The sequence below is a fragment of the Gordionus sp. m RMFG-2023 genome, chromosome 5 (assembly GCF_954871325.1).
Source record: "Gordionus sp. m RMFG-2023 chromosome 5, tfGorSpeb1-WG-v2, whole genome shotgun sequence".
NCBI lineage: Eukaryota > Metazoa > Nematomorpha > Gordioida > Chordodea > Parachordodidae > Gordionus > Gordionus sp. m RMFG-2023.
In genome coordinates this window covers 30,093,494-30,105,620 of record NC_088779.1, presented here as the reverse complement: position 1 = coordinate 30,105,620, position 12,127 = coordinate 30,093,494, and the positions used below count along the sequence as shown (strand labels likewise).

General features: G+C 29.1%; 1 protein-coding gene across 1 annotated transcript; it reads right to left on the bottom strand.

Moving 5' to 3' along the window:
• Positions 1–1,661: 1,661 nt before the first annotated feature.
• On the bottom strand, positions 1,662–8,450 carry LOC135930333 (N-fatty-acyl-amino acid synthase/hydrolase PM20D1.1-like). Its single transcript, XM_065467115.1, has 9 exons — positions 8,330–8,450; positions 7,797–7,919; positions 7,194–7,417; positions 6,556–6,847; positions 4,996–5,062; positions 4,666–4,929; positions 4,046–4,196; positions 3,208–3,367; positions 1,662–1,870 (listed from the first exon to the last, which is right to left on the bottom strand). Exons 1-9 carry the CDS (start codon positions 8,448–8,450, stop codon positions 1,662–1,664), a joined length of 1,611 nt encoding a protein of 536 aa, XP_065323187.1.
• Between the last annotated feature and the right edge of the window lie 3,677 nt (positions 8,451–12,127).

Sequence of the window (12,127 nt, the reverse complement as noted above, 5' to 3'; positions counted from 1 at the left end):
GCGGACGGACGGACGGATAAGGAATTTTAGGCGGAGCGGGCGGGTTAAATTTTTTTTTAAAACATTGGTTGGGATGGCTTTTGGTCCAAAACGACTAACTCAATCTTTTAACCACAAAACTATTGCCTAAATCTCAAAAATTTCGTTTATAGATAGATGTCAATCAAACCTTTGTTGGACACACAAAAAAATAACCTTAGTGAAACATTATAAATATGGTATTAATATTGATTTTTTATTAAAATATTATTGATTCTAAATATCATTATTTTTTTCCAATTTAGGTGATAAAGTTAGATGTATTTAAATTTAACTAATTTTTTTTTTGAATCTTAATCCCACAGTGAATCAAGATTTTCCAAGGGGGAGGAATTATTAAATTTGTTGGAGTCTTCACCCTCAGATTCCAATTTTTCCAGCCATGGGCCAGATTATGTTTCTGAAAAACTCTGGTAGGATATTTTAATATCTTTATATCTTCCCCCCTTTAAGGTTGGCTGAATAATTGAAATAACTAATTTTAAAATCATGTAAATGTTGCATGCTATCCTACATTTTTTTTTTAAATGAAAATGTTGTGAAATAATTCGTTACTTCTAAAAGTATCGTTTAACAAGCCCTGTGATAATATAGATTATCAAAAATTTAAAATCATTCTTTTGAAAGGCATATTATTAAATAGAAATGATTATTTTTTAAAGAATATATAAATATTTACTTAAAAATTATATATACCGTATTGTTTTAAAGAGACAAAATAAGAATAAAAAATTATTTCGATCTCTAGCTTCTAGCTTCGACGAATTTTAACAGAGGACCGCATGAAACAGTTCAAAATTGAATCGTGGCATCCTTGGAAAATATGATAAGAAGATAAGATAATTTGGGAATACGCTGCAATTCGATTGCACAACTTGCACCATTTTTTTTAGCCTCCTCAGATACTAAGGTTAAGATTGAATAGAAGATCTATGATTGGGGGCTCTTAAATTGATCTCATTAGCAAAATTTCCCGCCAAATATATTTATTTGTACGGATATAGAGTTGATTTTTTTGTATAGATATAACTCAAAAAATTCAGAGATTGCGGAAATAAAACCGGAAATAGACGTCGGAACTCCCCTCTCAAAAATTTATAGGCTTAGATCAGGAAGAAGTCATCTAACTAAAGTGCGAACAAATTAGTTAATAGCAATGACATTATAATACTGCATAAACTGACGCTTTTTAAAATGTGTCTATCAATACAGATCAATCAGCCCGTGACACCTCATTAGGCTCCCCTTTATAATTAATTATTTATAAAAACTTTAATAAAAAAAATCTCGGAGTTTCATTTTATGTGTAAACAAGAATTTTATATATTTAAAACAAAATGGCGTATCGCCAGCTCATTTGTATTTCGACGACAAACCGGAAATCGAAAAACCCTTCTAGATAAAACAAGAATCCTTTTAGTGTGCAGATTCTTGAAAACTCCGAAACAAAAATTAGTATCACGTGACCCAACTAAAATGGCCGAATCGTTTATTTCTTTATTAAAAAAAAAACACTTATATAAATGACAAAAAAAAAAAAATTAATATATTTTTAATTACATGATATTTTAAAATAATTAAAAAAAAAAAAAATTTTTTTTTTTTTTTAAAATGTTGTTTGTTTAATTAGAGACCATCTTGAATCCGGATACTTTTTCGATCAAGTTGAAATAATATTTCACGCAGTTATAAAAATCCGCGACGGAAATGCGTTCATTGATACCGTGTATTCTTGACATATCGTCCATGACTATCGTCAGAGGAGAGAATCTATACGCATTGTCGACGATGTTGGCAAAATGCTTGGAATCTGTGCCTCCAACCAAAATCGCTAAATATATAAAAAAATATAATTATATCAAAAGGTTTTTCCTCGTAGACGAAATGCAAGGAATAATAAAGGGGAATGAGGAGGTGAGGTGAGTATGTGTATGTTTAGAGTTGTTAAACGGTTTTAAGCCTATTTTTAAAAATGGCTAACTCAATATTTCATCCAGAAAAATATTACCCAAGCCTAAAAATTGTGCTCATAGAAGGAAACAAAGGTTCAGACATTATATTATCGAAATCTCTAGACTTAGGCACAATATTTTTCTGGCAGATATTGAGTTAGCCGTTTTGAATAATCGTCTCAATAACAAGACTAGGTGTGTCAATATATAAATATTCATTTTAAACATTCTTAGGGGAGTTAGTTATATATTTTTTTTTATACTACGTGTTGCTATAATAATTTTTTAAAATATTTTAAAATAAATATGTATTTTTTTTATATGAGGTGTTGATGTGTTAGTTTTATTATATAAAATTATAGGCGTGTTCTAAAATGAGAAGCAGTGTATGTTAAGGTAGAGCTAAATGTAGCCCTGTAATAATTTAGGAATATATTGTAATATTATTATAATCGTCAAATTAGATATGATATTGGGTGAAATTAACTACCTAACACCCATAGCATCTATTAGAATGGGATATCCGGGACCATTATATATTTTTATATCCTATCTTTTATTTGTGCGTTGGTATATGGATGAATAAAATATTGTGTTAGTAATTATACCAAAATATTATATAAGCCCATTGTAAAATTTATAGTAGGGCGCTAATGTATTTTTTTTAAGAAAATAAATTGCCTTAAGTTTACTTGGATAACTTTTAAATGTTAAATATATAATTATTATTTAATAAATTTTTATAATCAAAAATCAAGTTAAAATTATTTTAAAAATTTTTTATATATGTTTAAAGCTATGAAAATTATGAAATTTACACGTTTTAAAAATAGATTTAAATAAGATGATCGTATAATCAATGCAAACGTTTGCCCTTACTTAATCATAATTATAAAATTTTTACGTTTCTCCTCTGATATCGCGGGTTAAATTTGATATTTTTAAACATAAAATATTTTTATAATATTTAAATAAAATGATTTCATTTGAATATTTACTGGGTTAAAATTGGGAAATATTTTTTTTTTAAAAATAACAAAAATATGAACGGTCCTTTTATCTTAGGGACCGGTGGTTTCAACTGGCTCTTTTTTCCGAGAACCGTGTTCCGGTCTGGGTTGCATGCATCGGTCCGGTCAAAACTAAAGATCAGATTCGATCTTTACATAATTTACGGGTTTAGCGATCAATGATCAACTCGTTTATTTTTATAAACTTGGTACAACTATAGTTTCATTGAACATATCATGAATGGTCGATTCGATTATCCTGAAAGCATCGGTGTCGTAATCGGAGATGGGGCTTCGCGGAGACATAGTATCCAATTGTATATTTACTCGTGGATCATTTATTGTGTGAGCAGCATATTCTAGAACCTTTTTTTTAAAAAAAATTTTTTTTTAAAAGTTAAAACCGGTTTCTAAGAGTTCTAATTAACGAATTTCTCTTTAGCCAATCAGAAAGATATTTTTTCTTCTTTTTCTTCGAAATAAATAAAATAAAATGCCTTAAAATTGAAACAATGTAGACCTTAAAATTATAAGTTTTGGTTAGAACATTACTCTGGATAATTCTGTCAGATGTAAGCCTATTCCTGGAATATATTATTTATCCCTCGAAAATCCTTCAGGTTAGAATTTTGAATTAATCTTAAATAATTTACTCAAGATTTTTTTAAAATGCTTAAAATTCTGATTTTTCTAGATAACATTTCAGAACATTAATTGGTAACCTACCTTATGAATTTCGGACAATTTTATCTTTCCTTCCTTCCTTCCTTCCTTCCTTCCTTTCCTTTCATTTCCTTTCCTTTCCTTTCCTTTTCTTTTTAAAAGTAGTTCAAAATGTTTACCCCCTAAAATGTCTAAAATTCATATGGTTAGGCATTTTTACACATGCAGGAATTTGTTTTTTCCTGTAAAATGAGAGATTCTTTTTAAAAAAAAAATTTTTTTTTAATCTTCTATTGATTTTAAAATTGAAATATTCTTAATTCCCCCCCTCCCAATAAAACACTTACCACAAATTTTTATTCATAAAATCCGTGCATTTACTTCTTCCGGTTCTTGCAATGGATGAACTCGGTAATTAACATTGGATTCTGCGTAATTGGGTATAACGTTATATTTGATTCCGCCATTAAAGAGCGTCACCGCTTCGGTGGTTCTGGTTAAAGCGTTTATTAGATCATTGTCCCATGTCATACTTTTTTTTAAATTTTTGATTCAGTTATAACGGGGGGGGGGGGAGAAATTAATTATATATTTAATGGCTAAGTAAAGTCTAAATGAACAAAATTTACATTTTTTTAACCTTTATGATCCTTTAAAAAATTTTTTTAAAAATTTAGGCCGGGTCTGGTCGGCCTTTTGACTTTTTTTTTAAAATATATCTAAATTTATCAATTTTATATTTAATTTTTTATGTAAAATATAAAAAAAATTTGATTTTATTTATAGGAACTAGATGCCATATAACATATGTCTTTTATTTTGAGTAATTATAAAAAATTAATTTCTATAGTTATAAAAATTTCGGACCAGGTCCGGCAGGCCAATTTTTTTTAAAAAAAATTTGGGTTTGGGTCAGGTATTGTTATTTAAAACCAAAAGCATGATTAAAAAATGATGGCCACTTTGTATAATTTATACATATTTTTAAAAAATAAATCAACTTTATTAATTTATCTCTGTATAAGGTAGCGTGTTCCATGTACAGTCTATAGGGTTGCGGAAATAAGTACGCTATGCGTCTTAACAGTTCCGCGTCGGGGGTTCCCGGTTTAGCGAGATAAGAGGCAAATTGATTTGTATCAATGTTGACCACGGCGTTCGATAATATCGATATGGCGTTTTCTTTGGTAGGAAGGCTGGAGTGACCCCCAGGGGTTACCACGCTCATATTGACATCCATCACGTACTTTTCCGACACGCTAACTCTTAAATAAATAATTGGAATTAAAATTTATAATTTTGTTAATAATATTTTTAAAAAAATTTCTTACAGAGCCATCTTCTTATTTTGAGGAAGAACATCTTTAACAATGGTAAAACCTTCGTCCAGTATGAAGTCTTAAAATTTAAATAAAAAAAATGTTTGATAAAGGTATAAGATTTGTTTTTTTTAATAATTATTATAACTGTGTGTCATTACAATGTTATTTAGTGTTTAGCAGAGTTGTTAAAGGATCTAGATATAAAAATGTGGTATCTGTATCTAGATAGATTTTTGATTAAAATGTCTGTATCTAGATATTATTTTAGACGATGTATCTGTATCTAGATCCATTTAAAAAGTATCTTTTAACAACTCTGGAGTTTAGTGAAGAAAAAATAGCTTCCACTTAATGTGGCTTATCAGCGAAATGCGAGCCCTAAAATTCGGTTCAAACCCCGAAGTGCCAGCCCGAAAAAAACGATCTAGACCGTTAAAGCGTGGGCAGAAATAAAATGGGCTCAGTTTGGAGTGCGAATTAATTATATATTTATTTTTTAAAAAATTAATTTGTAAATAGTTAGATGTATTTTTTTTTCTCTTCTCCTCCTATAATGAACTTGATGATATTATTATTTCAAAAAAAATGTAAAATTTATCAAAGATAAATCAATGTATTTACTCATTTCTCTTTTCTTTAGAGACCGGCAGAGGTACCATTTGCAGGCCTAGGCCCGGGTTTTATATTTCCGGGCTCGGCCCGGGTTTTATATTTCCATACTCGACCCGGCTATTTTTATTAAAATGGCGATTTTAAATATTTGGTTTGGAAGGGACTTAGGGGCCGGCCTGCAGATCCCTGAATTTTGTACAAACTGTTCAAAATCGATAAATCATTACTCTTTATAGGGTATTATTTTATTTGGGGCTATTTTTCCCAAGAATAATCAAATTTTTGATGAGGAAATTTTGGGCTTTGAGTATATTAATCTCGAAAAATCGATTGTATGACTTACGAAAGAACGAACAGATACGAAAATTATGACTAATTGATCCTTTTGTTGATAATTATTAAACTTTTGCAATTTTTACTCTTATGTAAATTGTTAAGAAATGTCATCTGATTAATTGCTCTGAGGTTACAAGAATTAGCTTAGAGTAGTTTCTTTATTTTATATTATTTCGAAAATATATTTTGCCTAATAGGTTTTTTAAATATTTTGGATAAAAAAAGTTATATAAAATGCAACATTTTTAACGTGATATTGTAAATTGAGTGTGAGAAAGGTGAAAATGTTCTAATTTTAAACGGCTTACATATAAAAATAGAAATCAATACTAGATAGATTTTTAAATTTTTGAAATAATATATCATCATCATCAGGGTTCTGTAATTCAGGCGCAAAAAATATCTACTATTCAATTCGCTAAATCTATTCCATGGCCTCTTGCACTCCAAGACTGAGCCCTGTTTTTGGGGTTTCGTTCCAAGGGCTGAGCCAATTTTTTTTCAACGCCCATAAATTCGGGCGGACTAGGCCGTTTTGGGGTCGGCTTGAGCGTAGAAACTTTACCTCACCAATGTTATTCATGAGCTAGTAATCAAATAAGCGACAATGAGATTTGATACCGATAGGTTTTCCCCCGTTAGGCGGGTACGGGTAAGTGTTCACTATGAGGTGCGCCACTTTTCTAGCGCCGTAAAATCCTCCGACTTCCTCGTCATGCCCAAAACTCAGGATCAGCGTTTTGTGGATGGGTCTCAGCCCTTTTCCAATCATGTATTCGACGGCCTCCATGATTGACATCACGATATGTTTAGCGTCCGCGGTTCCCCTCCCGTAAACATAGTATTTCTCGTTATTCGCATCGTCTATGGTAAATTTGATATTCCTCTTGTTAGTCTTCGGATCATAAAGTACCTTGTTATTAACATTAACATGTAAATCTTTATCCAGCGAATGAGAATTTATTGAAAAATTGTTTAAAAAAAATGGCACCATTCCTATTGTAAATGCTGCTTATTATAACTTAACCCTAACTCTAATTCTAACCCTAACCCTTACCAATAGAATATGTACAGCTTATTGCTAGTATATTATAACTTGACCCTAACCTTAACTCTAACTTTAAACCTAACCCTAACTCTAACACTAATTCTAACCTAACCCCAACCCATATCAACAATAAAAAAATATTAATATATACAATTATTTAGACTATTAATTTGATTATTTTTTGTTTTGTATATTTTTTTTATACGAAAACCTTGTGCATACGTTCGGGTTTGAATAAAACTTGCCCGCTAAACGGAGGGGCATCCCATTTGTGAAGATCAAAGACGGGCGCCACGTCCTGGTGAGATTGCAATATCCACGGCTTCTTGGTAAAATCATTTTTATCATGGTTCAATGATTTTATAGTGTATACTATGCTCAAGCTACCCACGATCGTCCTTTCTATCCAGGGGGTAGAATGAATCAATGGATAAGCTGTAACGTGAAAGATATAGCGAAAGAAAAAATAAGAAGGCCTTTAGATTCATAGCACAAAATTAGGTAGGTCAAGGGGTGTCAGAAGCCCTAAAATCCCCCTGTTCGGGCAGAAAATGGGGTGGAGTTGGAGGGGGAGGGGGACAAACTTTGGCAAATAATATTTAGGGATCTGGTCGGCTTTAGATAATTTTTTAAACAATTAAACATTGTGTCTTCTTTCCTTCCATAACGAATTATTAGAGACCGGGCTGAACAAAAAAAAACTTGCACCAAAACTCTTTAAGGGGAACGAGGTTGTTGAATAACAAAAATTTATGGGTCATACCCCAAGATCCTAACAAATTTCTATGAGTATTTGATCAAATAATTTGTATACATGCTTCCAGATGTTTTTTAAATTTGGTGAGTTCGGTCACGTTCGATACACCCGGATCCATCGACACCGTTTCGAACGTGATGGCTTTCGAGAATCTTCTGATAGCGGCATCCAAATCCAAATCTTAAGTGGCGACATTTTTTTTTTTAAAAAGGTAAAAGTATCATGATACCGGGAATTCAATATCGGATCGTATGATATGATGTATAATAATATATTATAAGAACATAGGTATATTTTTACGATCGTTACTTCAAACAAGTACTTCAAAAAACATTCTATTGTTTAAATCAATTTATACATCTGTTTTTTTCCCGAACAAAAAATTATATAAAAAACACCACACTTTTATAAATAAGCAGACAATTTGGTAATGCATCGTCTGTTATTTTTTTAAACGATAACAATTACAATAAGATCATCACACCTGAATGAAATATTAATCTAGGAAAATTAAAGAATATATTTTGCCTATTAGGCACAATGTCGGTAACATATAATTTATATATTTTTTTAAAGATTTTGGTAAAAACCTAGTCTCGTATTAGAATTTTTTGATGAAGTCTCTTCGTAATTCTGGTAGTAGGAACCTTTTCTGGATGAAATGTCTCCAAAGAGGTAAGAGAAAATGAACAGAAACCACAAAAAATACATCATAAATTTTTAAAATATTATAATTAATTAATGTAAAACGAATGAATAAAATTTAAATATATTTTAAAAAATAAAATATTTGTAATTTAAATTAAAAAAATTAATTTCGAATTTGTTGTTACAGGGTGGTTTAAACATATTGTAATATATTCAAAACTGATTACAATAGATGAGTATAGAAATTTTGATGATTGTTAATAAAGGGTATTGTGTTTTTACATAAAATATTAATATACAAATGTTTTTAGATATAAAAATTAAAATTTCCTATTTTTAATTTAATTATAAAAGTTTAGATGTTTATAGATGTTTATAGATTCATTAATCATAGAATCAAATATTAACTTATGCATAATATAACAATGTATATTATATATAGTAATATATTTATTTCATTATCTTGATCGTGATATATAAATATGAACTAACACTATTTAGATATCATATATTACAAAAAATTTCACAATACAGTATTCATGCCCTATAGAACAAACCATTTTTTTTAAAAACCCATTAAATAGCTATAAGCAAGTAAGTAAAACTCTTTACTATTTAAATTTAATGAGGTAGAGTTGTTATGGGGTAAGGTGGGAGGTAACATATTTTATATCAAGGCTACATTTCTGCTAATTTAAATAATAACGGCTGAATATATTAAATATGTTTGTAAATTTTGAAGAAATAAAACTTTAACACGATTACATCAAATAATTTTTTTTTGTATTATCTCATATCCTTCCGGCCCTTTAAACCTAAAAATATTGAAAGAATACAAATCTACATCCATCCATCCCTATTTATTTTTTTTTTAATTTTAGAAATGACATTCTTCATTTTTTTTTTGGAATAGATGGTCTTATGAAACCCAAAGTTATTGAACCAAAATAAATAGGAATGAACATAGACGAAGATTATGGAAGGAAAAGCGTTTCGTCAGAGCGAATAAACTCTTAGCTCTTTGGAGCATAGAAACCTTAGAACCTTCGATTTACTGTGAAGATGCATTATATTAACTCATGTTCATCTTTCGAGAAAATGTTCCTTTGGTTAAATACAATATTGACAATATAGAAACTGTCTTTCTAGCATTTTTTATAACCTTTTTATGCAAAATCTATTTAACGGGAATGGCATATTGCTTAAAGTCTTGGCTATAAAATTAAAGTTAATTCGTAAGTTTATAGTTTAGTTTTGATAAATAAGTCTTGCAATTAGCGATCTATAAACAATAAAATAATATTGTCATGGGGTAAATCGAGTATAGCTAAAAACTGGGTTTAAATGGTTAAATGTTAGCAAAATGGAATAATGGGCCGGGGTTAAAAAAATGGCCACGTTCAGAACTCGAGACCGTGCTATAACCGGTTTTAGGGCAAATTCAGATTTATTTTTTTTTTCAAAAAAATTTAAAAATAAATAATATTTTTTAAAAAGGGTTAGAAAATGATAGAATTATTAGTTTACAAAATGTGTAAATAACCATAATGTGAAATTGAGATTTATTTCCTGTAAGCTTTTAGACGTGTTTCAATGCTAAAATTTACTGAGATCGCATGGATTGGTATTTGCTTTGCTTGATTCTCTCTGCCCATTGGCTAGTAACGCAAGATTTATTTATTTTGATTTTTTTTTTTTATAAAATTTTTTATTTAAAAAAAAACAACTTATTTTTCTATTAGAATTTTGAGGAATTCCTTCATAATTAGTGGCGCGTTGTAATTTTTTTATGGTAGTAATGTCGTGAAATGGGCTAGAGAAAATTGTGAATAACAAAATCTTATCAAAATTTAATCTGTATAGATTCCCCTAGCCCCCCCCCCCTATAAATCTTAGCATAAACAACTCTTGGGCATCATATCCAAAATACATTTTTAGATCTTACAATCTATATCTACATTAGCTACATTTGGTATGCGTGATTTAACCTTCTTCAAGGAACCTCAGTTATCTTATTCGTAAAATCTCTAATGAACCCAGGGAAAATTTTTATTTTAGACATAGAATCTCCATCGCTAGTCATAAATCGAATTACATCAGTTTCATTTGGAAGCCTCTAACTTTTATTAAAATTTCTTTTTACATATTTTAATTTTATAATCTTATATTTTATCATGATGATGAATTAAAAATTATGATGAAGTATTTTACATATTATATATAATTTATATATTAACGAGAATAAATTTAAACTAGAATTGTTCAAATTTTGATGTTTTAACATTTAGAGTCAGGGGTCAAATATATATGAATATGAAATATCTAACAAGAAGAATTAATTCATCAAACTGATTACAATAGTGAATAGACTAATTATTTTAAAAAATTTAATAGAATTGCAAGGTTTACATGTAAGGGTATTGTTATTTTTAAAAAATAGTTTGTAAGAGAGTATAAAATACTTATATAATTAAATTTAAATTATATTTAAAAAATTAGCTGTTTTTTATAAATTCATCAACGTATCAAAAAAATATGAACTTTAATATGAAATGATATAATTTTGTATAGTGTACATAGAATATGTATTTCTTATTATCATTATCTTGATCGTGAAATGTGCATCATTTAAATATCATAATATTACACAAAATTTTCTTTTCCACTATACAGCATTTTGCACAATGCTCTCTCTTTAAAAAAAAACCTATTTTTTCAAAAAAATAATTATTCCTAATAACCTATTAAATACTTATACTTATATCAAGCAAAATTCTCATTATAATATTTAAACTCTTGAGGATGTGGATAAATGCGGCAAGGGGGGGGGGGGTGTGGGGGTATCATTTTTTTTCATATAACTAGATGTGTATCAAGCTGTAAATGCTAAGTTTTAATCTAAATTGGATTATTTCAAAACTAGATTTAGAATGATCTGACATCATATTAGAACTTAATCTTAATAATTTAACCGACTAGAAAGCCAGACTTCAAATTCTCCACGAACCAATGCGCCTGCTAGTAAATTTGCGACTCATTGGCCTTTTTTCGTAGACCTTGAAAACATTAATTATTTTTTTAAATATTAAATTGTTTGTAATTTTTGGGGGGAATCAAACCTTAACACATGATTATTATTTAAATAATTGTTATACTGTTATTCTTTTCCTTCCTCACATAAAAAAAATTAGATTGTTGAAAGATCTAAACTCTAATCTACATCCATTCCAATCTTTTTAATTTTAGAGAGGTGTCTTCATTTACGCGTAGAATACTAAAAAAAACCAGAAAAGATAGTTTTATGAAATTGAAACAAACTGAGACGAGATTAGGGGGAGAAAGTGATAAAGCGTGTGAAGTATTAACAATGTAAATAAACGTGAGTATATCTTTGTCCCTCGGTCATAAAGGCCTGAATTTGGTGTGCTGATATATTTTATAATAAAATTTATTGCATATGTTCTTCTTCTGAATAAGGTTCCTGGTAGAATATACATTATACCAAACGTTTTTTTTAACCCTTAAATCATAAAAATTACCTTCTAGTATATTTCTAAGCTTTTAGCAACACACATTTTTCCGAGTGATTTAAAATCTTGCATACATGTTGTTTACAGTAGGAGCTATAAAATAAAGATTATTGGAAGTTTATAGTTTAATCAGGAGGAATCTAATAAATATGTATATAAATAATATTATCTGAGGGGTAAAAGGAGTATGGTAAAAATCTTTAAATGTTT

Bases quoted from the DNA above. Each gene is read 5' to 3' on its own strand.
- LOC135930333 (XM_065467115.1), bottom strand. From the start codon at position 8,450: ATGTATTTTTTGTGGTTTCTGTTCATTTTCTCTTACCTCTTTGGAGAC. The intron at 6,848-7,193 runs GTTTTCGTATAA...GTTAATAACAAG, and splicing joins AACCCGAACGTATGCACAAG to GTACTTTATGATCCGAAGAC. The intron at 4,197-4,665 runs GTTGATTTATTT...TTTAAAAAAAAG, and splicing joins TACAGAGATAAATTAATAAA to TATGACATGGGACAATGATC.